A 27,516-nucleotide genomic window follows, 5' to 3' on the forward strand; every position below is an offset into this window, starting at 1 on the left:
TGTAGCTTTAGCATCTCAACTGTAGCTATCACAGTGCTTCAGCAAGCAAAGGGTGGAGTGTGACAGCTGAAAATTATGTTTGTGATAAAGGTGCTTGCTGAGCACTCTGTGAGGATTAGACCAGGTGTTTTTGTTGTTTGTTTAGATATTGTAACTGTATGTTGCCGCTAAGAGCCTAATTAAAGTCAAAGATTAGTGAGGCCTTGTATGTAGCGAGTGTGACAGCCAGAACCGGGGGGATTACAGGCACGGATGGGACGGCAACCGTCAGATGGTCGGTGTTGGCATTCATAGCCCTAAAATCAACAGTCAATCGCCAATCCCCATTTGGTTTACGTACCAGCCACACGGGGTTGTTGTACGGGGAATGAGTTCAAATGATGGTTCCATCCTCCAGCTGCCAGTTGATAATGTCTTGAATGGGTTGCATTGCCTCGGGGGGGGGGGGTGCGGTATTGAGGTCATTGTGCTCCCTTCATGGCTGGCAGGATGAGCGGCATCATGGAACATTGGGCTATTGCTGTCATTACGTCCTTCTGCTCACCTTCCTGAACCGAGGCACATCCAAACTGCCAGGTTTCCTGCTTAAAGATAAATCACTGCCCCTGCAACATGTTTAGTCCCAGTAGGTTTGGCCCTCCCCAGAAAATGACAGCAGCTGCTGTTACTACGGAGCCATTAGGCAAGGTGAAAGTGGGCCGGACCAAATGTCCTGGTCGACTGGCACCTCGTCCAAAACGCATAGCTGGGCACCAGTGTCTCGTAGCATATTAATTGACTTTTTCCTTCCATTTAGACAAATCTTTATAGGTACTTGAATTAAGGGACCAATATTATTCTGTGTTACCGGTCCCCGGTCCTCTACTGCCCCCACGATGGCCCCTTGCTCAGGGGGTTGGGTCGGCCAGGTCTCCTACTGCTGGAGGTTGGGGGGTGCTGAGGGCTCTATCTTCTTCCCTTTCCTGTCCTCGCAGTGTTTGGCTCATAACCCTAGGACTGTGGCAGGCAGCCCATCAATTTGCTTTTTATTGAACCCTGCTGCCAGTAACTCCCTCCACATCTGTGCCCACAGAGTTTTAGACTTTCCATTCCCCACTTTCCCCGACTTGCAGGGCCCTGCTGGATCGTCTTTCTCGGGGGCCACTGCCATGGCCTTGCCAGTTTTTATTAGTTTGGGAAGCCCTGACTTCTGCAAGATGGGCAGAAGCTGTAGAAACTGCTGGATCGCATTTCTTACCGGGTGAGTTACTAACTCTTGTTGTAAAGCCAGCAGAGCTGAAGTACATTCTGTCAGTGCTTGCCAGCAGAACTTCCTCCACATGGCTTCTGTCACCAGTTCTTTATCTAAAGTGTGCCTCCAGTTCCCTGCTCAAATGATTTCAATTAATACTAGTTGATACAGACAGTGGATAGATTTCTCTAAGTTAGCCCATGCCCATGGAGGAGAGTTAAGCTCTTCTTCCATGTTACCGTAACCCGTGGCAACCACCTGCATTGCAGCAGGAAACAGAGTAATGTTGTGGTCCTTCCCAACCCACTGACCCAACTGGATTTCGGGGCAGAGAACCAATTGGACACAGCCGCACCCTGGCCCACAGAGTGCTAGCTGCAGTAGTCCATAAAGTCCAATTGAGTCATCCAGAGGTACATGTTTGGCAATGCGTCAATGATGTCATGCTGGGACGTCAAGGCCAGGAATTAACCACTTCTGCTTTTGAGTCCCTAAAGGAGAAGGTGCAAGCATTTGGGTTCATGCTGTCCAGCAAAAAAGATCCAAGAAGTTGGGCCCCAGTGTGAATTCCTGGGAATCCAATGGCAGCAAGGTGGACCCACCATACCAGCCGAACAGCTGCAGAGTCTGGTAGATACCCCTGTCCCCAACACTGTAAAAGAGCTGCAAGCCCAGCTGGGTGCACTTAACTTCTGGCGCCTGCATGTCCCTAAGTTTAGTGTGTTGGCCCGGCCTCTGTATAATCTATGCAAGAAAAAAACACAGTGGAAATGGGGCCCCGAGCACCAACATGCTATGCGGGCCCTCAAGGAGGCAGTGATCACCCACGCATCCCTAGCAGTGCGGTGCCCAGAAGGGGAGCTCTGGCTCCATGTAAATGTGTCCGAAGGGGGGCCCCAATGGAGCTTGTGGCAAAGGGACACACCTGAGACAGAGGGAAAACCCCATGGGTTCTGGAGCCAAGGCTGAAAAGGGGCTGAACCCCGATACACCCTGCTGGAACAAATGCTGTGTGCAGCAGCCACAGCTTTAGCAGCCACAGAGGCCCTGAGAGGGGAGCTTCCCACTGTCATAACCACTCCGGTGCCCATCCTAGGAATGGCATTGTCTGGCAGACACCTCCTGCCAGGGGGGCGAGCCCAAGAAACCACAGTGCAAAAATGGGTCTATTATATCTTAAATCAAGCTCAGCGGGTGACTCCAAAGGGACATCCAGCATTAGTAGAAAAGGTCACAGAGAGCACAATTAATGTATACCCAGACACGGCCAGCCCGGACGAGCCATCTCCCATCAAGGAAGCACTGCCCTTTTCACTCGACATGGAAACATTAGAGGACATAGAGGTCTGGTTTACTGACGGCTCAGCCAAAGGTCATACCTGGAGGTGGGCTGCCATACGAATCCAAGATGGCCAGCAACCCACCCTGGAGGGAGATGGTCAAAGTGCACAATATGCTGAGCTAGCTGCTGTAGTCAATGTAGCTGAGTATGAACTGGTAGAGGTACCAGGCCACCCTACAAGGCCCATTTATATTTACTGAGATTCATGGATGGTAGTGGAGGGTTGCACCAAGTGGCTAACCCTGTGGAAGAGAGAAAACTTCAACAGGCGGGGAAGAGACATCTGGAGCCATGAAAAGTGAGAAGCTTTGTGGGAAATGGCACAGGAGGCCTCCCCTTATACATACGGCATGTCAGTGCAGCACATGGGAGCTGAAAGGCTGAGGGGCCTGAGGCAAAGTGGAACAGGCAAGTGGATGAGCTAGCCAGAAGCAACACAGAAGCCCTTGTTGCTGAAGCAGAGGCTCAGTCACCCCCAGAGAAGCTGCCCAGCCCCTCCCTCCGACAGACCCCTGGAGTGCTAGCCGTAGAATGGATGCATCGGCAGCATGGGCACCCTAGCCACAGTGGCACTGCTCGCCTAGCACCCACCTGGGGCATTCACCTAACTAAAAGGGAAGAACAGGAATTAGTCAACTCTTGCATCACCTGCCAGGAAGTCAAAGCTCAACTAACCCCTGCCTCGACTACCCCTTTGCTGCTGCACAATGGAAAGGTAATATGGCAAGTTTGGCAATGTGACTTTATAGGCCTGCTTCCCCGCACTCCCAGAAAGTGACAGTATGGGTTTGTAGCCGTAGAAACGGTAACCGGAATGATGTTCGCCTGGGCCTCCGCCAAGGCCACTGCGCAGGACACCTGTGCAGCACTAGTAGACCTGCTAGCCATCTACCCACCTCCCGTAGAGCTGCAAAGTGACAGTTCACATTTTCATAATCATCTTGTCTATGAAAGTGCCGCAAGACATCATGTGCTGTGGACCTATCACATTCCCTATCACCCGCAATCTAATGGGCTAATAGAACGGGCCAACGGTATCCTAAAGTGCAACCTGCGAATGGCCGCTGGCCCTGCCCTGAAGGACTGGGATTTACACCTGAGTTGCTTAGTCAACTGGGCCAACAATCAGCCCCGCCCCAGAGGAAGCCCCATGCAGCAAGCCTTCAGTCAGGACAGACCCCACGAGCTGGCAGTGGAATCGCAAAGGGATGGTTAGGGGAAACTCCAGGTGGGGGACCAGGTAGTAGTTAAGCATCCACAGGGGGACAAATGGGAAGGAGTGCTAATGGCATGGGACACACATAACTCATGGTGGGTGTCAAGGTTGGATCCATCTAACGGGAGCCAGACTCTGTCTTTTCTTGTTCCTGCAGATTGGGTCCATCCACGGGCACAACCATAGCAGCACCCAGGTGGCCTGGAATCATCACCCTGCTCCAGAGCAACACCACCACCCTCTCCTAACAATGAAGGGGTGGAATGCCATTATGACGGGACTGTTGGTCATGTGCTACTGTTTGATTACTTGTGGGGCATTCACATGCTCCCGCGCCCCGGATCACACCCACTGCCAAAATCTCAGACACGCTGGGATACTGGGAACGCCCAGCCACAATCGAAGAAGTGTGAAACTGGCCTTTCAGTCGCCAACAGTGGATTGTGGACTGGCAAGGAGGAATCTGTCAATGTTACTGTGGGACAGGGTGGTTGGTCGATTTCCTCCCATATGCCAGGATCAGGAAAAATGAGTGTGGAACAGGGGGAGATTGTTGTGGTTTCTTCCAATGGCCCTGGTGCTGTTATATTCTGCCTGCAGGTGTGCTGCCCACCCTGGGTCCCAACGTGACCACTGCTGCAACCCCACCTGCAGCTCAAAATTCTACAACCACCCAGAGCCCAAGAAGGTGACTGAAACCTCCAACCCCACCTCCATGGGAGATGATAGCTCCAGCAGTTCCCCTGCCCAATGACACTTTGGCACAATGGTGTTCAGCTTACCAAATACACCAGTCCTCCAGATACAGCAAGGTACTGTGGTGGTTTAAAAATGGCTCTTATGCTGTCAAGTGGTGGTCCATGGAATGGGAGGCCAACATGTCCCACGTTCCGGGTATTTTGTGGTTCCGCCATAAGGATGAAGGGGGGCTCGCTCACGGAAATGAATACATAATAGCTGCATATCGCCAATCAGTCTAGAAAAATCTGCAGGGCACAGCCCTGGTCAACCCAAAACTGGCCAATCCCATGGGAGGCACCGTGCCAGAATCATTTCTGCAAGATATCAAAGCCATAGTCATACCTGGGCAGTGTGCATTGAAGTGTACAGATGGGGACACACCCGAGCAAATGCGCTCCTTTGACCAACCCAATTGGGGAAATTTACCAATCCCAAAAGGAAGAAGGAAGATGGTTAAACACCCAAACAGAAGAACCCCTAGCAATTTTTTGCATTAAGTAGGGATGTACGTTGTTAATCCAAAAGGAGCCACCACAGGTGTATCCGCTACCTCGCTTATCTAATGTCACTCCCTGGTGGAGGTCCCAAACCAGGGCTCCGGTCCTCCTTAATGCCTCCTTGTCCAATGCCCGTATCACATTTGACCCCAAGCAATGGTTTGTCAGAACAGCATTTCCTAACTGCTCTGCCGGCACTCAGTTGGCAGAAAATATGCTGTGCTGGGCCTAGCCAACTGTTTTCCAACCCACAGCCCAGCCTGTAATCGCCCGGAAAAAGAAAGATACTGTAGACCATGCGTGGAATGGGCTCAACTCAGCCATGGGAGTTTGGAACATAAATAAATCCCAGAAAAACACCCAAGGAATCACGGATATACAGCGAGCCATAGGTTTTCTCACTAAGGGAGGTATGATTGATAACATGGCTTTAGAATACACTGATGAGTTAGTGGCAACCATTGGCCGAAAAGCAGCACAAATAAGTCACCTTTTGATGCATGCAGCCTTCCAAGCTGATGCTAATCAAACCTGGAGCATTGCTTGTGCCCAAGTGCAGCTTTCACTTAACCTTCATTTTTCCCAGGTAATGAGTGATCTCAGACACAAAGAATGGCCTGCTGGCTTAGAGCACCATGAACTACCCCCAGCTTTAGCTCAACAGTTAGTTTACCTAGACACATGGAGCACACGCTGGGAGGGGTGTAGCAAGACAAAATGCTTTTTCATTGTATACGGGGTAGCAAATGGCACATGGTCCACCGCCCATCTCTTGACAACAGGACTAGGAGGTGGGTGCATGTGGGACTGGGACTTACATCATCCCATTTGGGAAATGGTAATCTCCGAAGGTCCCAGGTATTTGGCCCAATCGCCAGTGTACCCCATAAATGGCATTCTAATAGGCTTGGGAACTTTATGGAAAGGGTGACCTGATAGTTCCCGCAACATGGTTTGTGTAACACCCCTGCCAGCAACTCCCTATATTACCCTAGCCCAACGAGTTTGCTGGGAAGTTCCTGGCCACTTATATCATCCTAACAGTACATTTTGGACCTCCTGCACCAGCTGTTGTGCAGCGGCTCAAGATTTCCAAGGGGTATCAGCTACCCTATATATCCACGACCAGGAAACCATCTTAATGTGGCCAAAAACCCAATTAGAAAGTGTCACCCTTAACCTAAGTCTTCCAGAATCCTGGGTTAAAGATATAGACATGCCCCAGCTAAACGGATGGGGTGAAGTAGCGACCTACATTAAAGGTTTGTTTGAAGATGCCCGAAAAGGAAAACAACTTGCCCTCATAGCTCAAGAGGGAGGGAGAATTATTAAATGCGCTACTAATATTCCCCCGCTGTGTAAGTGGTATGAAGTGGTCTGTACTGTGCAAATGTATGCCTTTACTAAAGGTGCTCCTTTTCCTTGGTTTGTAGTAGTAATATGTTTAGTCATAGGAATACTATTATTCAATATAATCTTTAAATGTTGTTGTTATAAAATTAAGTCTAATACCTATGCCAAAGTACATGTTGTTCCTTCTGCCAACCATGTATACGCCACCTGGCAGAAATCATATTTGTAGGCCTTACCAAATGCTCCAAAGAAGCAAGGGGTGGATTGTGGCAGCCAGAACCAGAGGGATTAATAAGTAATAAACGTGTGCTTCTTGGAGGCATTTGGTATTCTGCCTAAACAGGTAATACTAGTTAATATAAGCTTGTAAGTTTGTAAACCGCAAATGTAACTTGTCTGTCATGAGTTTAACCAAAATGATAAATTAACTGTTCATGGAACTGACTGGGCCCCATATGCGAAGCTGTAGCTGTAAGATTAGGAGACCCAACGTTTTTTTGCTCAGGGTTCAGCCTTGATGAGAAAACTGGATCTAACTGCCTGGCACACCCAAAACATTCCAGGAAAAAACATCCCAAGAAAGCATATTCAAAGGAAACCTAAAAGGGGTTGGAGTTTAGGTGAAGCAATTTGAAACCTAAAGGTGCTGCATCATAATTTGCTTATTAGATAAACCCGAGTTTGGGTAGCAACCTTTTATGAAAATTTTTAACACCTTTCAATCCTATAGGGTAACAGCTATAGGGCAACATTATGAGTGGCTCTGAAGCCAACAGATTAACATAAGACTAGGTATAAAAAATATGTATATCAGGTGATCAGCAGGAAGGAGGGAACAGAACGGTCATTTCTGTTCCACGCCCGGACCCCAGACTCCTGGTGTGAGTGAGAATCAGATCCAGATCAAGGGACCTTCCCCAGTAACCCTCTGACAGTGTCAACTGGGGACACCTGACTTCGCTGGAATCACTTGACGCATACCTGGCATCAAGGGACTATCGATAAGTTGCCAACCCATGTCTTTCCATCTGTTGTTTTGAACAGCCCAGTGGCTAATACCCTCGCAGTGCCCAGTTGGCCTGCAACAGAATTGATCTATCTATCTGTTATTATCTGTTGTTATTATTTATTATTAGCTCTTTAATACTGCGTTATCTGATTATCGCATTTATCTTTCTGTTATCTGTTGTGTATGTGTAAGTTATAATAAATTTGCCTTTGCTTCACCCGCAACTTTGCCTCCTTGATCCGAAACTGAATCAAACAGCCCAGTTGGCCTGTGATAAAATTGATATACTCACAGTGCCCAGCTGGCATGTGACAAGTGAGCAAGGTTCCCTCTAAGGTGCGCGTGTGCACGGTCATGGACAACTAAAAGTGTGGTCATGCACAGCCTTTTCAAAGCCGTGCACCAGGAGAGGCTGGGGTGGGAGCCTGGCGTGGGCTCTTCTGGTTCCCGGGAAGTGCTCCACAACCTGGCCCTGATGCAGGGGAGCAAAGTGCTCTGCTCCCCCACATCAGGGCTGGGGAGTGGAGCACTTCCCCGGAGCCAGCAGAGCCCGTGCCAGCCCCCCGCCCCAGCCTCCATCCCTGCCTTGCCTCACCTCCGGGAGGAGCCGCTGCCTGCCCCAAGTGAGGATCTGCTGGCTCCGGGACACTGTTCCACTCCCCGGCCCTGATGTGGGGGAGCAGAGCACTTCCCCAGAGCCAGGGAACCTGCGCCAGGCTCTGGCTCCAGCCCCTGGTCCCCAGCTGCAGCCCCTGGCCCCCAGCCCCAGACTCCAGCCAGTGGCCCCTGGATCTTCCAGCTCCAGCCTCTGGCCCCCGGCTCCTGGCTCCAGCCCCTAGCCCCCAGCTCTCGGCCCCTGGCCCCTGGCTCCGAGCTCCAGCCCTTGGCCTCCAACCCCTGGCCCCCGGCCCCAGCTCCCAGCCCCCTTCAGCAAGTGTCCCATGCTGGACTGAGGCGGCACGCTCACGGACCGCTGCTCCTTAGAGGGAACATTGGTAGTGAGGCAAAGTATATTTAGCAAGGCCTTGCAGAAGTAGTAGTAGGCCTTGTGGCGTAGTCAAAATTAACCTCATCAGAAGAATGCAAAGGCTTGTACTGCTGTTGTTCAGTCCTAAGGAAAGTTTGTAGTGGGAGAATCTGAATAGCTGTAAGTTATCAGCATAGCTTAGAAGTTATAAATTGGCTAGCACATCCAGAAATCATTAGAAGGAAGATGCAGTGGTGTGAGAGAAGCTACTGATTTAAAATTAGCTGCGGACCTGGATTCAGTGGGCCCGTGGATCTTGAGGAGCCTGAGGACCGAATACCAGCATCCTTCCCAGTACCCCTTGGACAGCACAGATTGGGGACACCTGACCTCACTGAGCTTTATAGAAGAGGAACTTGTTGTACATCAAGCATCAGAGAGGACTGCCTATAGGTTGCCGATGTGAATTGTTACTGTCATTGTTGTTTTGTTACTACGCTTAGCTGTGTGTTTGTTAAGTCAATAAACCTTTCTTGCCTTTTTTTACTCCCGACCACTCTGTCAATCCCGAACCCTCCTGCTAGCGGCTGGGACAGAGGAGTATAAGAATATTACTCAGGCATTCAAGGATGAAGTCAGGAAGGCCCAAAGTGCAAATGGAGTTGCAGCTAGCAAGGGACATGAAGGGTAACAAGAAGGGTTTCTATAAGTATGTTAGCAACAAGAGAAAGATGAGGGAAAGTGTGGGTGCCCTAATGAATGGGGAAGGCAACCTAATGACAGATGATGAGGAAAAGGCTGAAGTACTCAATGCCTTTTTTTTTACCTAGGTTTTTATGGGCAAGGTCAGCTCCCAGATTACTGCACCATGCAGCACAGGTTAGGCAGAAGGTGAGCAGCCCTCAGTGGTGAAAGTACAAGTTAGGGACTATTTAGAAAAGCTGGAAGTGTACAAGTCCATGGAACTGAATGCAGTGCATCCAATGTTGCTGAGGGAATTAGCCAATATGACTGCAGAGCCACTGCCTGTTATCTTTGAAAACTCATGGCAATCAGGAGAGGACCTAGATAATTGGAAAAGGGCAAATATAATGCCCATCTTTACGAAAGGGAAGGAGGAAGATCCAGGGAACTACAGACCAGTTGGCCTCACCTCAGTCCCCAGAATAGTCATGGAGCAGGTACTCAAAGAATCTATTTCTAAGCACTTGGAGGATAAGAAGGTGATTAGGAACAGTCAGCATGGATTCACCAAGCGCAAGTCATGCCTGACCAATCTGAATGCCTTCTATAATGAAGTAACTGGCTCTATGGATGTGGGGAAAACACTAGATGTAATACACTTTGACATTAACAAGGCTTTTTATGCTGCCTTCCACAGTGTGCTTGCAAGCCAGCTGAGGAAGTATGGGTTGGATGAATGGACTGTAAGGTGGATAGAAAGCTGGCTGGATGGCAGGCTCAACGGGTAGTTATCAATGGGTCAACGTCTAGCTGGCAGCCAGTATCAAGTGGAGTGCCCCAGGGGTTGATCCTGGGGCCAGTTTTATTTAATGTCTTCATAAACGATCTGGAAGACGGGATGGGTTCCACCCTCAGCAATTTCACAGATGACACCAAACTGAAGGGTGTAGTAGATACTCTGGAGGGTAGGGCTAGGATTCAGAGTGACCTAGATAAATTGGAAGGTTGAGCCAAAAGAAATCTCATGAGATTCAACAAGAACAAGTGCAAAGTACTGCACTAAGGCCAGAAGAATTGCATGCACCACTACAGTCTGGGGACTGACTGGCTAAGCAGCAGCTCTGCAGAAAAGGACCTGGGAGTTACATTGGACAATAAGGTGGATAGGAGTCAGCAGTGTGCCCTTGTTGCCAAGAAGACTAACAGCATACTGGGTTACATTAGTAGAAGTACTGCCTGCAGATCAAGGGGAGTGATTATTCCCCTCTATTCTGCACTGGTGAGGCCACATCTGGAGTACTGTGTCCAGTGTTGCACCTCCTACTGTAGAAAAGATGTGGACAAGTTGGAGATGGTCCAGCAGAAAGCAACAAAAATATGACTTATGAGGCAAGCCTGAGGAGACTGGGTTCATTTAGTCTGGGAAAGAGAAGACTGAAGGGGGATGCGGTAGCAACCTTTAACAACATGTAGGGTGGTTCCAAAGACAATGGAGCTGGACTGTCCTTAGTGGTGACAGATGACAGAACAAGGAGTAATGGTTTCAAGTGGCAGCAAGGGAGGTTTACATTGGATATTAGGAAAATATTTTGTACTAGGAGAGTGGTGAAGCACTGGAACAGGTTACCTAGAGAGGTGGTTAAATATCCATCCTTGGAGGTTATTAAGACCCAGCTTGACAGAGCCCTGGCTGGGATTATCTAGGTGGGGATGGTCCTGCTTTGAGCAGGGTTTTGGACTAGATGACCTCCTGAGGTCCCTTCCAACCCCAATATTCTGTGATTCTATGACTCCCCCTCTTCTTCAAAAATTGATCAGATAATTGGATAGTCAACTAGGTAGTTCAGTGTATAGGGGGCCGTGACTAAGTAGGGCATTAAACCTCTAAGCCAGGGAAAACACGTACACATCATTGAAACTTCAGCCTGTGGACTCTTGAATTTTACAGTCCAGGCAGAGTACGTGTCATTGCCAGAATCATGAGGGTGTCAGCTGAAAGACCCTCAGCAATCCAAGGTTTTAGGGATGACCCTGGCAGTGCAGCCCAGGTAAAGCAGGAGCAGGGGCCCCAAGCCTCTGAAGTGAAAGCAAGAACCACATTCTGGGAACTGCATCTTTGCACATCTGCTGCTGCTTCCATGCAACCATCAACCCTTCCAGCCTTCTACCTATCCCCGCACAGCTAGAACCTCACCCACCCATGGACACTGAGACACTATGGGCACTGCTGTGGACCATGGATGAACCTATCCCATCCGCTATCACCAACCAAGCCCAAGAAAATGAAAGTTGCAGTTCAGGGAAATAAAGACTCTCACCAACATCTGGGGTGAGGAGGAAATCCAGAACCAGCTCCAGATACAGCATTGAATCAAAGATGTCTCCAAGTGTTCTGCCCAGAAGAAGCAAGAGAGGGGACACAACAGAGACTGCGTGCAGTGCATCACCATGACCAAGGTGATAAGGAGGTTTTATTAGTCTACGCTTGATGCTATAAAGTGGGCTGGGGGCTGAGCATGCCATTCTACAAGGACCTGTCCCACTTCCTCGCCAAGACCAGGGAAGATGCTTTCCCCCACACACACAGGACCAAGGAAATTCCAAAGGAATTGCTCACAGGGACCCTGCTGAAATAGGAGAAGCCACAGGGAGGCTCCATGACACTGTTCCCCATACACGGGCCACAGCCATTCCAGAGCAAGTCCTATCACATGTTTCAGAACCCCCCTCCACAGATGCAGAGCACATACCACCCCCCCCCACCACCCTGTACCAGCATAGTGGCTACTGCACTTGCTCAGTCAGCTTGACCAATGGTCACTCCTCCTGACATTTCTCCTAATGAGTCAGGCCATGTGCAAGGATGCCATGTAACCCATGATGGTAGGGCATCAGAAGGAATTGTGGCTGCAACTGGTCATAGCCCTATCTCAGGCCATTATGACTGAGAAGCCCACAAAGGGGTTGGGGCCAGAAAGTGGGGAAGGGGGTTGGAAATGCTGAGACATAGGGGGCAAGTGAATTTACTGCTTTCCCCCCACCCTCCCCTTCTGAATCCTGGATCCCAGCCAAGGCACCAGTTTCCCCCTCCCCCTCTGACCCTTGGGCACTTAAGAGAGCATGCCCCATTCAATGGGATCATAAATCTGCCCAACTAACACATCCTTTCTAGATCTCTCAGGGGCATTCTGGCCTCCATGGAAGACTAAAAACTAAGCAAAGATACCTCAACTACTTTCACATAGCTGCCCTTCCCCACAATGCACTCACGGAAAAGCATTGATACTGTTTATTGATCTCAGCTGGCAAAAGGGTAAACAGAAATTTTTCAGAGAGCACCCCCAGGTCAGGGACAGTACATAGGACACAGCTATGTCTGACAACCACTGAAGGAATGAAGAAAAAATATCCCCTTGCCAAAATACCCCCAGTCTTCCCTCCCTCCCTCTCTCCCAGACCAGGAAAAGGACATGTGATGGAAGGATTCCTGTATACCAGGGCTGCCAAGGTGACTCCCAGGTTCCACACCTGGACAGGCTCACAAGCAGCCCAACAGAACCTTTTCCCTTCCCCTCTGATCTGATCTATGAGTGAATTCCAATAGGTACTGGCTGAATCTGACTCTCATGGCTCAGGCACTCAGTGTTTCAACCCCTCGGGGTAACCCCCAACTCCTCTCCCAGAATCATGGCCCCATCCCATCCCCAGACTTGCCCCCACCCCCACCACCACTCCTACAAACTAAGCAACCTCTCCCCCTTGTCTGCAGGCTCAGCACCTGTGGATGGAAGACCAGATCTGCTAAATCACATGACCAGGGGCTCCAGATGACTATCCACTGTTTGAAGAAGACATCCCATGAAAGAGTTGCAGTGTCAGGATAGGGAGTCATGATCCTGGACTGTTTGTGGTAGGAGTGTATGCCCTGGCCCCCAAAGTGGTTCCAAGCTAGTCCCAAAGGAGCACTCAGAACATGGGTGAAAGGGAGACGCACAATCCCACTGGGTGAAGCAATCACTGGAGCAGCTTCTGGCAGAAGACCCTAGTAGCCCCAACTCATCCACTTGCTAGCCAGGAGGCCCGGGGGTGGGAGAAACTCTTCTGCTCCTCATGGCCCCACACCTAGCCTGGGTCCCACTGTATGGAAGTGTCATAGACTTGTCAGGGATAGGTAGGCCTCCAGTTTGGGCCGGCTGCCTAACATGAGCCCCAGGCATTGGCAAGGGCTGTGGGTCCATGGTCCAAGGAGCTGGCTTTGCCACAGAAGTTGAGAGGCTGGGGAGGTCCCATTTGAAACAGCCAGTAGTATTTGACACCCACTGCAGTAATGCGTCCTGATCTGCAGCCTCTCCACACTCCCAAACCCAGCAGCCACCTGCAGGCCCACAGCTCTCTCAGACAGACATCTGATCTAGGATCACGCAGCTGTTCAGCTCCTACATGAAGAAGCCCCTGGTCTTGACGCCAGATCCCTGAAAGTAGGGTACTGGGTTAAAAGCCCTCTAACCCATGCCTCCTCTCCAAGGTTTCATATTTATTGAGTTCTCAGGTCAGCAGCATTCCCCCCGACTCCAAATCCCCTTCCAGGTTCTGTTACCTCTTTTGGGAGAAAGGACCAAGATGAGACATGGGCAATGTTCAACAGATTTTCTTTATTAGACAGAGTTAAAGTTTGGCAATTACAGCATTTTAAATCAAAGCATGTCCCTTCCTCACCCTGCATTACCCCAGATGCTGCTGTGTGCCCTTGAGGAGTGGGGGGATTGGGAGGGGGAGGACAAGAGGAAAAATGTCTGGACAGCCTGGGTTGTGGTCAGCGCTGCCTGTGATGCGGGGGCCAGAGGAGCCCATAGCAAGAGACCCACAACCTGATGCCAGGGCATAGGCACTCAAAGCCCTCAGGCCCTACTCATCCAGGGAGGGCTCCCGATCCATACAAATAAGGAGTTAGTTGGCTAGGGCTTCGCAGATCTGGACAGTTTGCCACAGTACAAGGCCAGGACCACACATATTGATGGACAGCTTGCCTTCTCCCCCATCTCTGTGCCACATGTGCTTACAGTGCCAGACCCAGTCTGTGATTGAAGAGCTCCTTCGGCAGACCAGCTGGTCCACATGACACATGCACACACACACAGAACTCAAGCATTGTGAACACACACACACACACGCGCGCACACACACACACACACACACACACACACACACAGAAAGAACCCAGGCATCCCAGACATGTGCACATATATATGCATACACACACACAAACACACACAGAACCAAGGAGTTCTGAACACACACACACACACACACAAAGAATCCAGGACATGTCTGTGCACACATTCACACACACAGACAACCCATGCATCTGTTACACACATTTGGCAGGTGCAGGGCACACGGGACAGCCATGCATGGGGCGGCTGGTTAGTGGCTCATGACGCTTAGGGTGCATGCCATGACAAACCGGTGCCTCATCAGTTTTAGGTGGGGTGCTGTGAGATCCCCACCAGCCAATCAGGAGTGGCTCAGCCATTCGGCTCTGCTCCACATGGCATGGTGGGAGACCTGCAAAAGCCACCCCCCCCACCTGTTGGTCTCGGGCCGTGTAGGTAAGCTCTCAGGCCCTGTAGCCCACCCCCCTCCCAAAAGACGTAATGTGTGTTCTGTTTGCCCCCGACCTAACCTTAGGTGTACAGAATAAAGCTCAAAGGTTAGAGCATTTCCACTTTGGGCTTCCTGAACATCTGTACTTAGCCCCTAAGATTCAAGATATACATAGTTGAGCGTGTCAAATGTTCTTTTTCCTCCCAAGATAAAAACATTATTTCTTAAATGCTCTATCACTTCTAATTCAACAAAAAGAAAAGACTTCCATGGTAGTTCACAGGTGTTTGTATTAATTTGAAAGCTTAAAAACAAGAGAAAATATGGACAGTTTGTGAGCTATGTACTGTTTAGTCAAAAGGAGAGAACAATGACTACAAGTCAGAAGATCTGTGACTCCTTGTTCTGCAACTCTCATGTGACCTTGGAAAAGTCACTTTGACTCTTTAGCTCCGGTTGTCCTACCTTTTTCCTGCCTTGTCTATTAAGACTGTAACTCTTCTAGGAAAAACTGCATCACTGATGTGTTTGTTATCCCTGATTAGATTGGAATGTGACTCTATCTCATTTGAAGGCTCTAGGCAGTCATACAATAAAAATTAACCATTATCATCCTACATGGAACTAACCCAAAATGCAATGAATTCAAGAGAAACTTCCCATTGTCTTTAGTGTGATTTGGATCAAGTCCTGAAAGACCTGATTGATCTGCCTAATCTTGTTGCATCAAGGGTAAGGGTTGTGATTCCAGAACTTGCAGATATTAAGGACCCCCTTAATATCTCTTATGTGCAAACATTGCTTCTTCAGAATGTTCCTGGCACTTGTGTGGCTGAAGATGTGTTTAGAGGTGGCAAGATATCATACAAAAATCAAGAATGCCATTGAGAGTTAGGTAGATGCATAAGAAATTTAAGCATGTTCATTGCACATGATCAAAACAAGAATTTTTAGTCAGAAGTTTATGAAATTCTCAATTGTATAAATATTATATCTGTCTGTTCTCTTAACACACTTCTGATACTTTTCCTTAGTAATGTATGATTACTGGCCTTTTAGCAAGTGTGTAATTGAAAACAAAAGGACATTTTATTAAAATTCTGCACAATGTTACTTTTGACTTTTTTGTCCAAAACTGCAACTTACATTTTTTGCCAACATACCAACCATGACTTTCTGCATATTCTGTCATGGTAACCAACCAGGCACGATGAAAGCTAAAAATCCAGTATGACCAATAAATAGTCACAGCAAGTATTTAGTGGACTTTAACCTGCCTCAAATTAAATGATCAAATAGTTCTGAATAAGTAAGGAATGCAAGTTGAAATGTGTCCATCAATCTTTCACAATCAGAAAAAGGGTCAACTTTGCTGAATTATTAGTCATGAATGGATTACCCAACTGTAGCCAAGAGCTAAAAAATGTCATTCCCATGTGAGGCTCATGCTGCCATCTGTTATTAAGGTTGCCTAATACTTCCACTTATAAGGAACATACTTTCAGTTGTATACATCTTTCTCAAACACTATTCTTCTCAAAGAATATTTCCCCCTTACAAGATAATCAAGCTAAGAGAAAACATCATTTATAAAGTTAAAAAAAAAATTTAACAATCTTTTTTTTTTTTTTTTTGAAAACCTTATGTACCACTGTTTTGGACCAGGGCCAGGAAATGTGCCCTTAGCATCTATTTCCCATTCTTTTGAAAATCTGCATAAATTGAGCTAATATAGAAGCCATTAGCAAATCACAATTGGCAGTTCAGTATATACAATGTTCACAAGGCCTGAGTCGCTGATCCAGAGAATTAGCATGCTCTGTTCCTCCTGCCCAAACAACCACATATGAGGGTAGTAGGTCCAGGGCATGCCACGGAGTCATGCTGCCTGGTCTGTCCAATGCCAGTCTGCACTGGGGACAGGTTCTGCCAGGCACAACCTTCTTGGTCTGGCCTCTCTCACTGCTCCTGGAAGCAGAAGCACAGGGGACAGTTCCACCAGCCCCACCAACATGCCTCTGTTTCTGGGAGATGCCATGTGAGGTCAGGAAGGGTTGAAGCAGGACCAGGGGCCCTTATCTGTTTTGGGATTATCAGAGAACCCGATGCCTAGTGGTTAGGTACGTTGGTGATGTAGTTTCAAACCCTTAAAAGCAGAGGAGAGCATTTAACTTAGGTCTCCCATACCCAGGGTGTGTATTCTAAACACCCAGCAGATGGATCAAAAATCCAGTCCCTTGACCTTTTCTTCAGAAGTGCACAAAAGGAATTTGGGGGGGCGGTGGGAGGTCAAATAGGATTGTTTTGTGTCAAAGAAAATATCACTTTTATAAAAATACAACTTCTTAATTCAGCAAGAAAAAACTGAAATCTTAATTTTGGTTTGGCTGCTACACTAAAAAAAGAATGATTCACACACTGCCCTAGTATATATGATGCTGAATACTTTGAAAAATCAGAACTTAACTAGTTCAAATTTGGCACCCCAAATTAGTGAACATTAATATTGCTGTGCCTCACATCCCCATCTGTAAAATGGGGATAATAGTATAGATTCATCTCACATAAATGTTGAACACTACAGAAATGCCTATGAGAATATTAATAATTCTGTCTTCAGAGTATGATCTGAACAGTGAACAAAAAATCTTGAATAGGTACTTGTTCAATGAGTACCATCCATCTTGTGCCATGGATGAAGCCAAGGTCTTATGGAAAAATAATTCTTACAAACAAGAGAACTGACTTAAAGGCTATACAAGAAATCTTAATCCTAGCATTACCTAACAAGTAACTGATCGACTTTGCAATCTTAGTAATGTTCTTTTAATACAGGGAGGGGAGGGGTTGTTTTATATTGGATGGGGTGTTAGTGCATAATAACAAGTATAGCTATGCAAATTACTTAAAATAAAATTTAAAATTATGGGAAATTCACCTGTCTCATTTAAGGTCTCATTAAAACTCAAAACTCTGCACAGAACCACTAAGAAGCTGGCTTAGCCTTTTGAGAGGTTTACCCTCATTTATTGCTTTTAAATTAAATCAGGCAAAGCCTGTGGCTTCGAGGCAAAACCAGATGAAGGGCTCATGTGAATCAAAACAAAGGACTGTTTTCACACGGCCTCCTGTGAACTGAACAGAAACCACAAAGTCTGGCATGGCTTAATGTTCTCTTCAAAGATGGGCACAAAAGGGGTAGTCCTGAGAGGCGCTGAATACTTGTGGATACTCAGCACCTCAGGATCAGACTCAAACTTGCTAATGACTTTTCATAGGATTTTGGGGATTAGTAACAATGTGACCACTGCAGTTATTTGTAACCTGAAAGAAACAGGAAAACCCCTTTTTGACTTCCAGGGGTTGGGGGAGGGGGGTGGTGTTCATTTTCTTTTGACTGAAAACAGCCACTTTTCTTTTCCCTTGTCAAAAAATGTTTCTCTTTCTCACTAGCCTTTACTTGGAAATGCCGAGAATGTGCCACCCTCTCAGAATGACAGTCTAACAACTAGGGGTTCTTTAGCAGAGGATTGGGCTGTTTCACAGCCAATAAAGGAAACTACTGAAGTAGAATGAAACTTAGTACCATGGAACCACTGTCTGCCTGTCTATTTTTCCAGGCATTACGAAGCTCTAGTCCTAAATTCTGGTAACAAACTGGAGTGGTGGAAATCCACAGGCTCACTTCAGTATCCTTTGCATCTGCCAGAAGATTTCCTTGCCTACTAGGAAGGCCTAAGCAGTAAGGTAATTAAGTCCCTACTTAGTTTGTGAATTCCACATGCTCCAACCTTCTACACCATCATACCTGAAAATCAATCTGACCTAGTGTCACAGTCGTCTCTGATGAACCATACTCCAACTTGCCTGAATAGACTGGTACTTTTGTTGTTACATGAACCTTTTCCGCTATGAACATTCAGCACCAAAAACTGCGCATCCTATAGCTTCACAGCTATGAAAAAAAACATTTTCCTTTAAATGTCTTGACTGGGAAACCTATCTGTGAGAAAACACAATGCTCTGAAGTAAATTCAACATGTCTAGAACACTGGGCTCTAAAACAACATGAGGAGTGAAGCTTTCAGATTTTTTCCTGCCATGGTTCGTAACCCACTGCTGGAGTTTTTTGAGATGGGAACACTGACTTTGTAATAACTCTGTTTCCTAACTTAGATGATGTTACTGTATTAGTTATATTGTGGATCAAAGGGGATTTTGAAATGATGGAGTAATAAAATCTCCTGCAAGATCTTAGACTCCTTCAGTGTTCCTAATGCTGATCTCTAAAAAGGTCTCTAATTGAGTTGAAGTCTCAAGATCAATATCAAGAATGTTTATGTTTAGTCTGGTAGAAAAAGGAACATAAGATCAAAGTTCCCAGATGTAAAGAGACCCTTCTTTACCATGTGGCCTGCTGCATCTCCATCAGAATCACATCTTCATAACTGTCTGGGCACTGGCAATCAGCACTCTCTCACTGGCTCACAAGCAAAACATTTCAAATATTCAAAGTCCTTGAAAGTATAATGCTAGGCCTATCAGTGGATCAGATGCAGCATTGAAACTAGGACCTCTAATCAGAAAAGCATGAGCTTCTACATCCTGAATTAAAAGGCGCCTTCAGTCAGGGCTGTAACAGAGACATCTTCTCCTCCATGATATTACAGGATAAAATGCTAAAATAAGTTAGGGTGGGGACAAATGTACCTTTGAAAAGGGCAAGGGGGGTTGCCACTGAAGAGTGTGCATCAGCTGTTATGCTCTGTTGCATCTGCATGACTCTGTTTTGGTACAGGTTAGCTAAATTTCTCTAACTCTGACCCTGAATAAAGCAGGATTAAAGCCACAATGATTCTGCTAGGCTTGTATTACTACAGAATCATGCAGCTGGATCATAACTATTTGCATGGGTATCTTTTGATATCAATATAACTGTTAATCTGTCTCTGTCTATACCATTATTCTACATTACATAATGCAAACTAAAACTGTATGAAGCTTCAGTCGCTGATTCGATTTGGAGGAGATTCGGACCGATTAGGCGGCCAAATCTCCAAATCTGAATCAAAACAGGAGATGCCTCCAATTTGATTTGGAGATATTCAACAATTCGGCCATAGACACAGCTTCATATGTTTTTTCTACATACCTCAAGATACCAGGTGGTTCATGAATGCTGAGATGGTGGGGTGGATGAAGCATCCCACGAGAGCAGAGGGGGGGCCCCAGCATGCTCAGTGGTGGACCTGGATGTGAACCAGTAGTACTTCCGGTCCACTTCTGGGTCCACCGCGGAGTGCATGGGGGACCCCGCCCCCCAATTCGCCTCCTGGCTTGGCAATTGGTGCCTCCTGGATCTGGGGGGCACCCAGGGTCCCCCCCACAGCCAATCGATAAGCCGGGGAGGTGGGAGGGGTCCACTGCCGAGTGCGCAGAGGACCCCCTTGCTCCCATTGGACGCTCCATCCGTCCTACCATCTGTGTTCAGGAGCCATGCCTGATACCTTGAGGTATGTAGAAAAAACATATAAAGCTGTGTCTACGGCCAAATTGCTGATTCTCCAAATCAGAATCAAATCTTCAGATTCAGATTTAACTGAATTGAATTGGGACAATGATCTGAATCAGCAAATTGAATTACTGTCCCCCAATTCGGGCCAAATCCGAATCAAATACGGCCTGCTTCACACACCCCTAATGCAAATCTCAGTTGTTACTTACTGTTGGAGGAAATAAGTCTGCATGTGAAACAAAAGAAAACGTCCTGTGTTCAAATCTGTGGAATATTTATTTAATCTGTGTGTATATTATAGGAGCTATACTGCTAAGTATTCCAACCATACCCACTACACTCATTTACAGCTACTTTCTTGGCTCTAGCAGAATACCAGAGAATAGACAAAGGTACAGAAGTGTTAAAAACTGGAAATATACAGGGACAATACAAGTTTTCCACCCCCAAAACCATGGAAGATTCTGATCCAGTTTCAACCTTAACTAATAATGGCCAACCTTTTGGCCTGCATGGTGTGAAATACCAAAAAGTACTGTAAACAAAGGGAACTTCTTGGAAAAGCCTTCCTCAACTTTTCAAAATATACACAACACAGAAATTTTCAGGATTCTCCTAAACATGGGTGCATTCTATTCAATACACCTTTGCATAGCCAAGTGGAACTTATACCCTACCTGCTACCTATTGGCATTTGAAATATATGTTTTCTGATGTTCAGGACACAGCAACATGTAAATCTCTTCATAAACAATAGTTTAAATCTCTTTGTTCCAGAGTGGGGCCTCAAAAGAAAGAGAGAGAGTATTATGTCAGTGTGAACTGCTGTAACTGTTGTATCCTTTTCAAGATAAATAATCTTTTTTTAAAATAAACTTTTATAAGTATGGAGAATAACTGAACCACTCAAACATCATGGGGTGATGTAGTAGTTATCAAAGGAACGTTTTAGCACCTGCCTGAGAATTTACAATTGTACTGTTGTCTTCTACATAGCTGAGAATGCACTAATATAAAAATGAAATCATTGCTGACACTAATCGATACCTTTAGTCACATATTGTAACAGGACTAGATGTTTATAAACCAAGCAACTTTTATCCCAAGAGCTGGGCTCTCCATAGCACATGAAAGAATATGGATAAATCAATGTACTGTTATTACTACTTCTACTATTACTGTTACTACTAATACTACTTGTATTGCTGCCATAGCTGAGAAATTCAGTCATGGCCTCCTATTATGTTATGCACTACACAAACTAGGAACAAAACAAGTCTTCCGATACCATAACTCTTTAAAGAACTACTGCTCCCAAATCAATCAATAAAACTTCTTTCACAAACTTGAAGCTAACTACCTGCAAAGAAATTAGGCAATATTTTGCAAATTAACTCCCTTCCCCCAACTGGGTCATTGCAGTGCCAGAAGCTGTCACATGCTAGCTATATAAGGACTGTGTAAATAGCAATGGTTGTCTGTTCAGCACAGAGTCTACCCAAACTGCAACCCATCTTCCAGCCTGTTTTGTGGTATGCCCCTTGATAATACTCCTGTTTCTGATGCTACCATTTACAAGACAAATCCCTATATCACCATTATGTTAGCAAGATCTATGGTTAAGTGCAATTACATTTCTGACAACATTTATCTTCAGGTCACTTGCTATAGAAGTTTGCTAGGCTGGTAGTGGACTAACTACTTATTAACAACTCTCTCTCTGGTACATATAAAGGCACGTCTATATGTGTCACTATGCTGACATTGTTACTGTGCTATAATGTAGTACTTCCTTTTTGAAGTACTAAATCACAGCACAGTAACAGCCCGTAGGGTGCCATATGTGTGGTGCATGGTTATTTTTAGCAGCTACTTCGCCGTAGCAGTGCGCTGTACTGGGGGAGTGTGTCACTACAGCAAAGTAGCTGCTGTGTAGACGCCCACGGATGCCACACTGCTGTAGAGTGTTACTATAGCGATGTAGTGTCACATGTAGACATACCCATAAGCAATCAGTTCAATCTGATTTCACAAAACTAAATCAAATGTAAAGAACACATAACTGAATTATAATAAAATGGGTTGTTCTAATCTAAACTTTCTACCAGCCATGATAAAATAACTAAACTTCCTGGTATTTTTTTGTAACAAATGAATTCCTAAATTTGTTAGTTGTCTGATAAATCCTGAAACCATGCAAGGTTTTATCCACTGAAATTTTAACTAGGCAAACATCTTCCTCAGCAGGACTAGAACACATGCAGATGCCAAGGGGGGAAAGTTATGCAACATCAGTTTCATTTGGCCAGAGAAAATAGATAACAGTTTGATTTTTTTAAGGTTTTTTGGCTAGTAAATTGTTGGTATTATCAATAGCTTGTCCACACAATAACAACAAAGGAAAAGAACCCCCTGATAAATAACAAAAGGTTACTGTCACTATGTATTCTAAACAGAGGTTTTAACCTCACTGAAAATGTGGAAAGCACCTCAGAACTGTTTATCTGAATTCACAAAGCAAGTGCAGGTTTATGCCCAGAAGAATATGCCCAATTAGAGCTTTTCTTTAAAAAAAATGTTAGTTGTGCTCTCATCTGTTTTGAATGCTTTTTACAACTTTTGAACACATTTTAAAATAGTATGTTACATGCTAGTTAGAAATAGAAGACTGAATCTGACCACCCCTTTTAAAATTAAAATAGGCCTCTAACACACAGTTGGCTTGTTCATTGTTTGGTATACTCAAGATCCACTGTGACCAGGGTTTATGTTTAACTGCAGTAGCTTGTTTCTCTTTATGTTTAGTGGGTTTTGAGTAGAAAACAAAATAACAGTGTATCTGTATTTCCATCATTAGCAAAATTGCATTTTAGGAAGTTGAAAAACAGGTACTTGCTGACAAATAGATTCATAGGATATCAGCCACAAATCTGGTTTAAGGTTTTGCGTATTGATTCAAAAGAACTTCATCATTTTGCTTTGATAATTCAGTGAACTACTGTATGTTGCTGAATTTTCCAAATTAATGAGTTACAAGTAAACACAATGGAAAAGCAAGGCTAATGCATCACAAAACATACGTTCTTCATTAACTATTTTAATAGTTTAATTGTAATTATCTTAAAGTATCAGAAAATGTACAGCAATATACATTGTGTAAAAATAATGAAGCTATAGCAATAAGAGATCTTATCATAGTTACAAAATCTGATGTACAATCTTTGTTAAGAAGTAGGAAGGTAGCTGGATTTCAGTGCAAGTTAAAAGGGGGGGGGGGGATGAAGTGATTTTAGCAAAACAAAAGTTCACAAAAATTATTCAGCTGCTATTTGTAATACACATGATGAAATCTGATACCTTTGTCCAGAGGTATAACTAGGAAGTGTTGTGTCCTCAGTCATGGTTGTGAACAAAGCAGTGGCCTGGCAGCAGCTACCATTCCTGCACCCCTTCAAGTCAGGGTGGTGTCCCATGCACCCACCCATAGTTACACTATTACCTTTGTCTAAAAAAGGCCAAACCAATAGGAGAAATGTTAGCTTGTTGACACAGCCACTAATCAGGGGAATCTATCAGGAGAACCCTCCTTCCACCTACTGGGTGGTATGGCTTTTCCTAACCATTCACAACCTAGGCTCTTCCCTCAGTCTCTCTGCCCCCCTCCATATCGTAACTTTCTTTCCCAGCCAACAACATTCTCAGTTTCATATTCTACCTACCTTAAAAAGTGAAGAGCCCCAGATGCACCTATACTAAGGTCATGGTAGTACCTTCAGTGAAGTAGGGACACATAGTAATTGAAATTAATCTGTCTAGAAAAACACTATATATTTATGTAATAACCCATGCAACTGAAAGGTAAGACTAATTGACCATGATGCAAGTGGCACATCTATGTTATATCAATGTAGACCACTCACTTAAGACACAGTTCAAAATATATACCATGATAAGCTCTCTCCATGTCTCGCTACTATGATTAAGATCCCACAGCTTCAGAATAAGACTCTATCTGTAGATTAGTATGAATAGAACATGCCATCAAAAGATTTAATTGTAGTGACATATTTTTATAAATTGAGGTCACTTTAAAACCAACACATTTTTGAGCATCTTACTGTTTTTGTACAGAGCAAAGACAGTTACATATACACCCAATTAAATAAAGCATTAATGAAGAATAATCAATTTAATCACAATGCAAAGTAAAGAATCAAAAGACAAGGCCCTCAATTAGTCAACAGATACTCTTTATTACCAAGTTTACTAGTAATCTGAATCAAGGAAATACAAGATACTTAATTTTCTTCCTTTTACTATAACCATTCATATTGAGACTCTCCATTTTAAAATAATGGAATACAATCCATAGACTATCAGCTTTCCCAAAAAATGTAAAAGGTATGGATTTTAAGAAAAATACCAGTTAACAAATATTTAAAACTACCTTCAGTTCCTTCCCTCTTGTTCCCTAATACTATGTTTTTTACACTTATTCCTCTAAAGTCACTAGCAAAATTATTATGCAATTGAACACAGAATTGAGCCCTATGCCCAAAATACCCCCTCTCCACAACTCTATGGGAAACAGAAAAAGCTACTTACAGAATAGTCTCTTTTCCAGAATGCTCTACCAAGTTAAATTCTCTCTCTGATCTTTTTGGATTATACAAGAAAACAGTTTCCAACTGAACATCTCACATCATCAAGGGCTACAGGACACAAACTCTAAATAACTGTTAATGATCAAGAATATTCAAAGATAATCAATTTTAGTTAAAAGAAAAGTTTATATACACTTACTCCCAGAATTCCATGACTGGAGAAGTAGCATTTTGTAATGAGATTTGACTGCAGTTGCTCATATTAAGCTTCTGAAATTCCACACAGTTTTCTATTAAAAAAAAAAAAACAGAAAAAAAAGATTGCTATCACATATGCTTACATGCATATGTGCCTCTCCATGTCTTCAGAGTATTCTCATCCTGTAATGACATCACTGTAATTAACTATCCTTGAGCAAAACAGAAGGGTTTCCATGTATTTTTAAATACTTTACTTGGAAAAAAAATGCATTTTGGTCATTGATTCACACAAATCCATCCCAGGAAGATATGCGCACACAGTATGCTATGTTCATTTACAGTACTTTTGAATGCAAAGATACAACTTCAAGGGTCAGTGACATGCCTGAGGCAGAAAAAAGCACCTTTGAGTTGGGGTGAATAGTAGGGAATTAAAAGATACGCTTGGCCCAGATGGCTCACTGAAGTTCAATTCCCAATGGCAACAGTTGGCTCAGAAGCCATTTTCTGCCAGCAAAAATCTTCCACTGGCCTGAGAGTGAGAAACTTACTTTTTGGTGCACTGTTATCTCTGGTGTATGGAAAAACTGTGAAGTAGAGGTGCACTGATATATCAGTCCATATTGTATTGGCACCAATGAAAGAAAAAACGATTATCGGCAATCAGCTTTTCTTGACTGATATGACTGATGTTGCCAATAAATGCTGCATGCATATGTGCAGCCACAGCATGCATGCAGCCAGGAGTACAGCCCAGCAGCATGGAGAGTAGAATCCATCAGGTAAGTCTATGGGGAGTAGGGGCATGGGGGAAGGAAGGGGCATCACAGGTGCACTACAAGGTCCCCACGGTGAGGGAGGCAGTGGGGCAGGGAAAGGGGCAGATGCTGCCTAGCTGCGGCAGGGCAGGACGTGGCATAGAGCTGCAGATAGCTCATCTGGGGGCGCAGGGGAGGCATGTGGGGCATATGCCCCCTGGATTTGTGAGCAGGACAAGGGTGGGCTGCCCACTCTGGGCCAGGGGCTGTGTTGGCCTCTTCCCGGTGGTGAGGCTGGGCTGGGGCTGCATGCAGGGTGGATGGGGACAGGGTGGGCAGTGCAGCACTGGGAGGGCATCCCACGGAGGGGACCATGGTGATTTTGGCCTGTAGCCCACCTCTCCCAGCGCTACTGCTGCCTGCCCTGTCCCCACCCACCCCCGCTCCCAGTCGCAGCCCAACCACCCTCCTGGGAAGAATGCAGTGCAACCCCTGGCCCTGAGCAGGCAGCCTGCCCTTGCCCTGTGCACAAATCTGAGGGACACATACCCATGCCCCCTCCCCACCCCGCTCCACCTCCCTAGACAAGCCACCCATGGCTCCATCCTGAGCCTGCCTTGCCCTGGCTAGGCAACGCCTGCCCCGGCTAGGCAACGCCTGCCCCTGTTCCAGCCCTACTCCCTCCCTCACCATGGGGGGGCCTCAATCTGCCTCCCCACACCCCTTCCCTCACACAGATTTATTGGCTGGATGCTGCTCTGCAAGCTGCCGGGATGCACATTGGCAGTCAGATCAGTATGGGTCAATATGGCTGGTTAATAATCAGCCATCGGTATCAGCCAAAAAATTCTTTATCAGTGCACTACTACTTTGAAGATATCAAACCAGCTCAGCATTGTTGAAATGACATATGCTATTCAAATAATGATCACTACTAGCAAGGTTTCACTTAAGAGATGAGCAGACCACGTCCTGGATTGTTAATACACCCTAACTATCACTGAGTTGGAAGTATGCTTGGAGTACAGGACTGGGCCCACTAAACATTAGTCAAAGCCGTAACCTGAAATAAGTGGTGTGATGGGATACAAGGAAGGGGGTCAAGATTCATGAAAAATAAAAGCAATTTATTATTTCAAAAGTAGTATTAGGATACAATTTTCCATTTATCACTATAATCTTTTAAAAAGTGAATGCAATATTGAAGAATTATAAAATGACAAGAATTTCTATGTGAAGAGAAATAAAGGATCCTCTTCTGCAAAACCCAATTCACAAAAGAAGTCATTATTCAGGCCAGTAGACACTACCCAAAGGAACCAGGCTTCATTTTGTGAAAAGGGTATGCAAGACTAAACCATGCATATAAAAGTTTTGATCACTGAATATATTGATATACTGATCTGAATATACGGATATATTTATCACTGGATACTTAACAGTATAGAAAGATCAAATTCAAAGGTCCTCACAATATTTCCCCCAATATTTATGAAAACAAAACTCCCACTGGTTTTACTAGGAGCTCAGAAAGAACTGATGAGAAACTGAGAGCCATGTCACCACCACCACCAGTTTTTATTTGAATTCCCTGAATGTTAACAAAGATAAGATAGAGTCTTGAGCCAGGATCCCAGTTTTTGGCCAAAATATCTGTCAGAATTATGAAAAGATTAGATTTTCTGACCATTTTCAAATGAATATATTTGAGAAGAGAAAATATCTATAAAAGACAAATACACCAATAAAATTCTGCCCCAGTAATTTACAAACCAAGGTAAATACTGTACACCA

General features: G+C 45.3%; 1 protein-coding gene across 2 annotated transcripts in view; it reads right to left on the minus strand.

Annotated features, from left to right (window-relative positions):
* The window catches only part of SLC6A11 (solute carrier family 6 member 11), a 303,122-nt gene that overhangs the window by 267,216 nt on the left and 8,390 nt on the right, over window positions 1-27,516 (minus strand). For both annotated transcript variants that reach the window (XM_014595398.3, XM_006263824.4), the window contains one exon: window positions 24,963-25,053. In XM_014595398.3, coding sequence (XP_014450884.1) covers window positions 24,963-25,053 — 91 coding nt within the window. The remainder of the gene's footprint in view (window positions 1-24,962; window positions 25,054-27,516) is intronic.

Source organism: Alligator mississippiensis, chromosome 12, assembly GCF_030867095.1.
Source record: "Alligator mississippiensis isolate rAllMis1 chromosome 12, rAllMis1, whole genome shotgun sequence".
NCBI classification, from domain to species: Eukaryota; Metazoa; Chordata; order Crocodylia; family Alligatoridae; genus Alligator; species Alligator mississippiensis.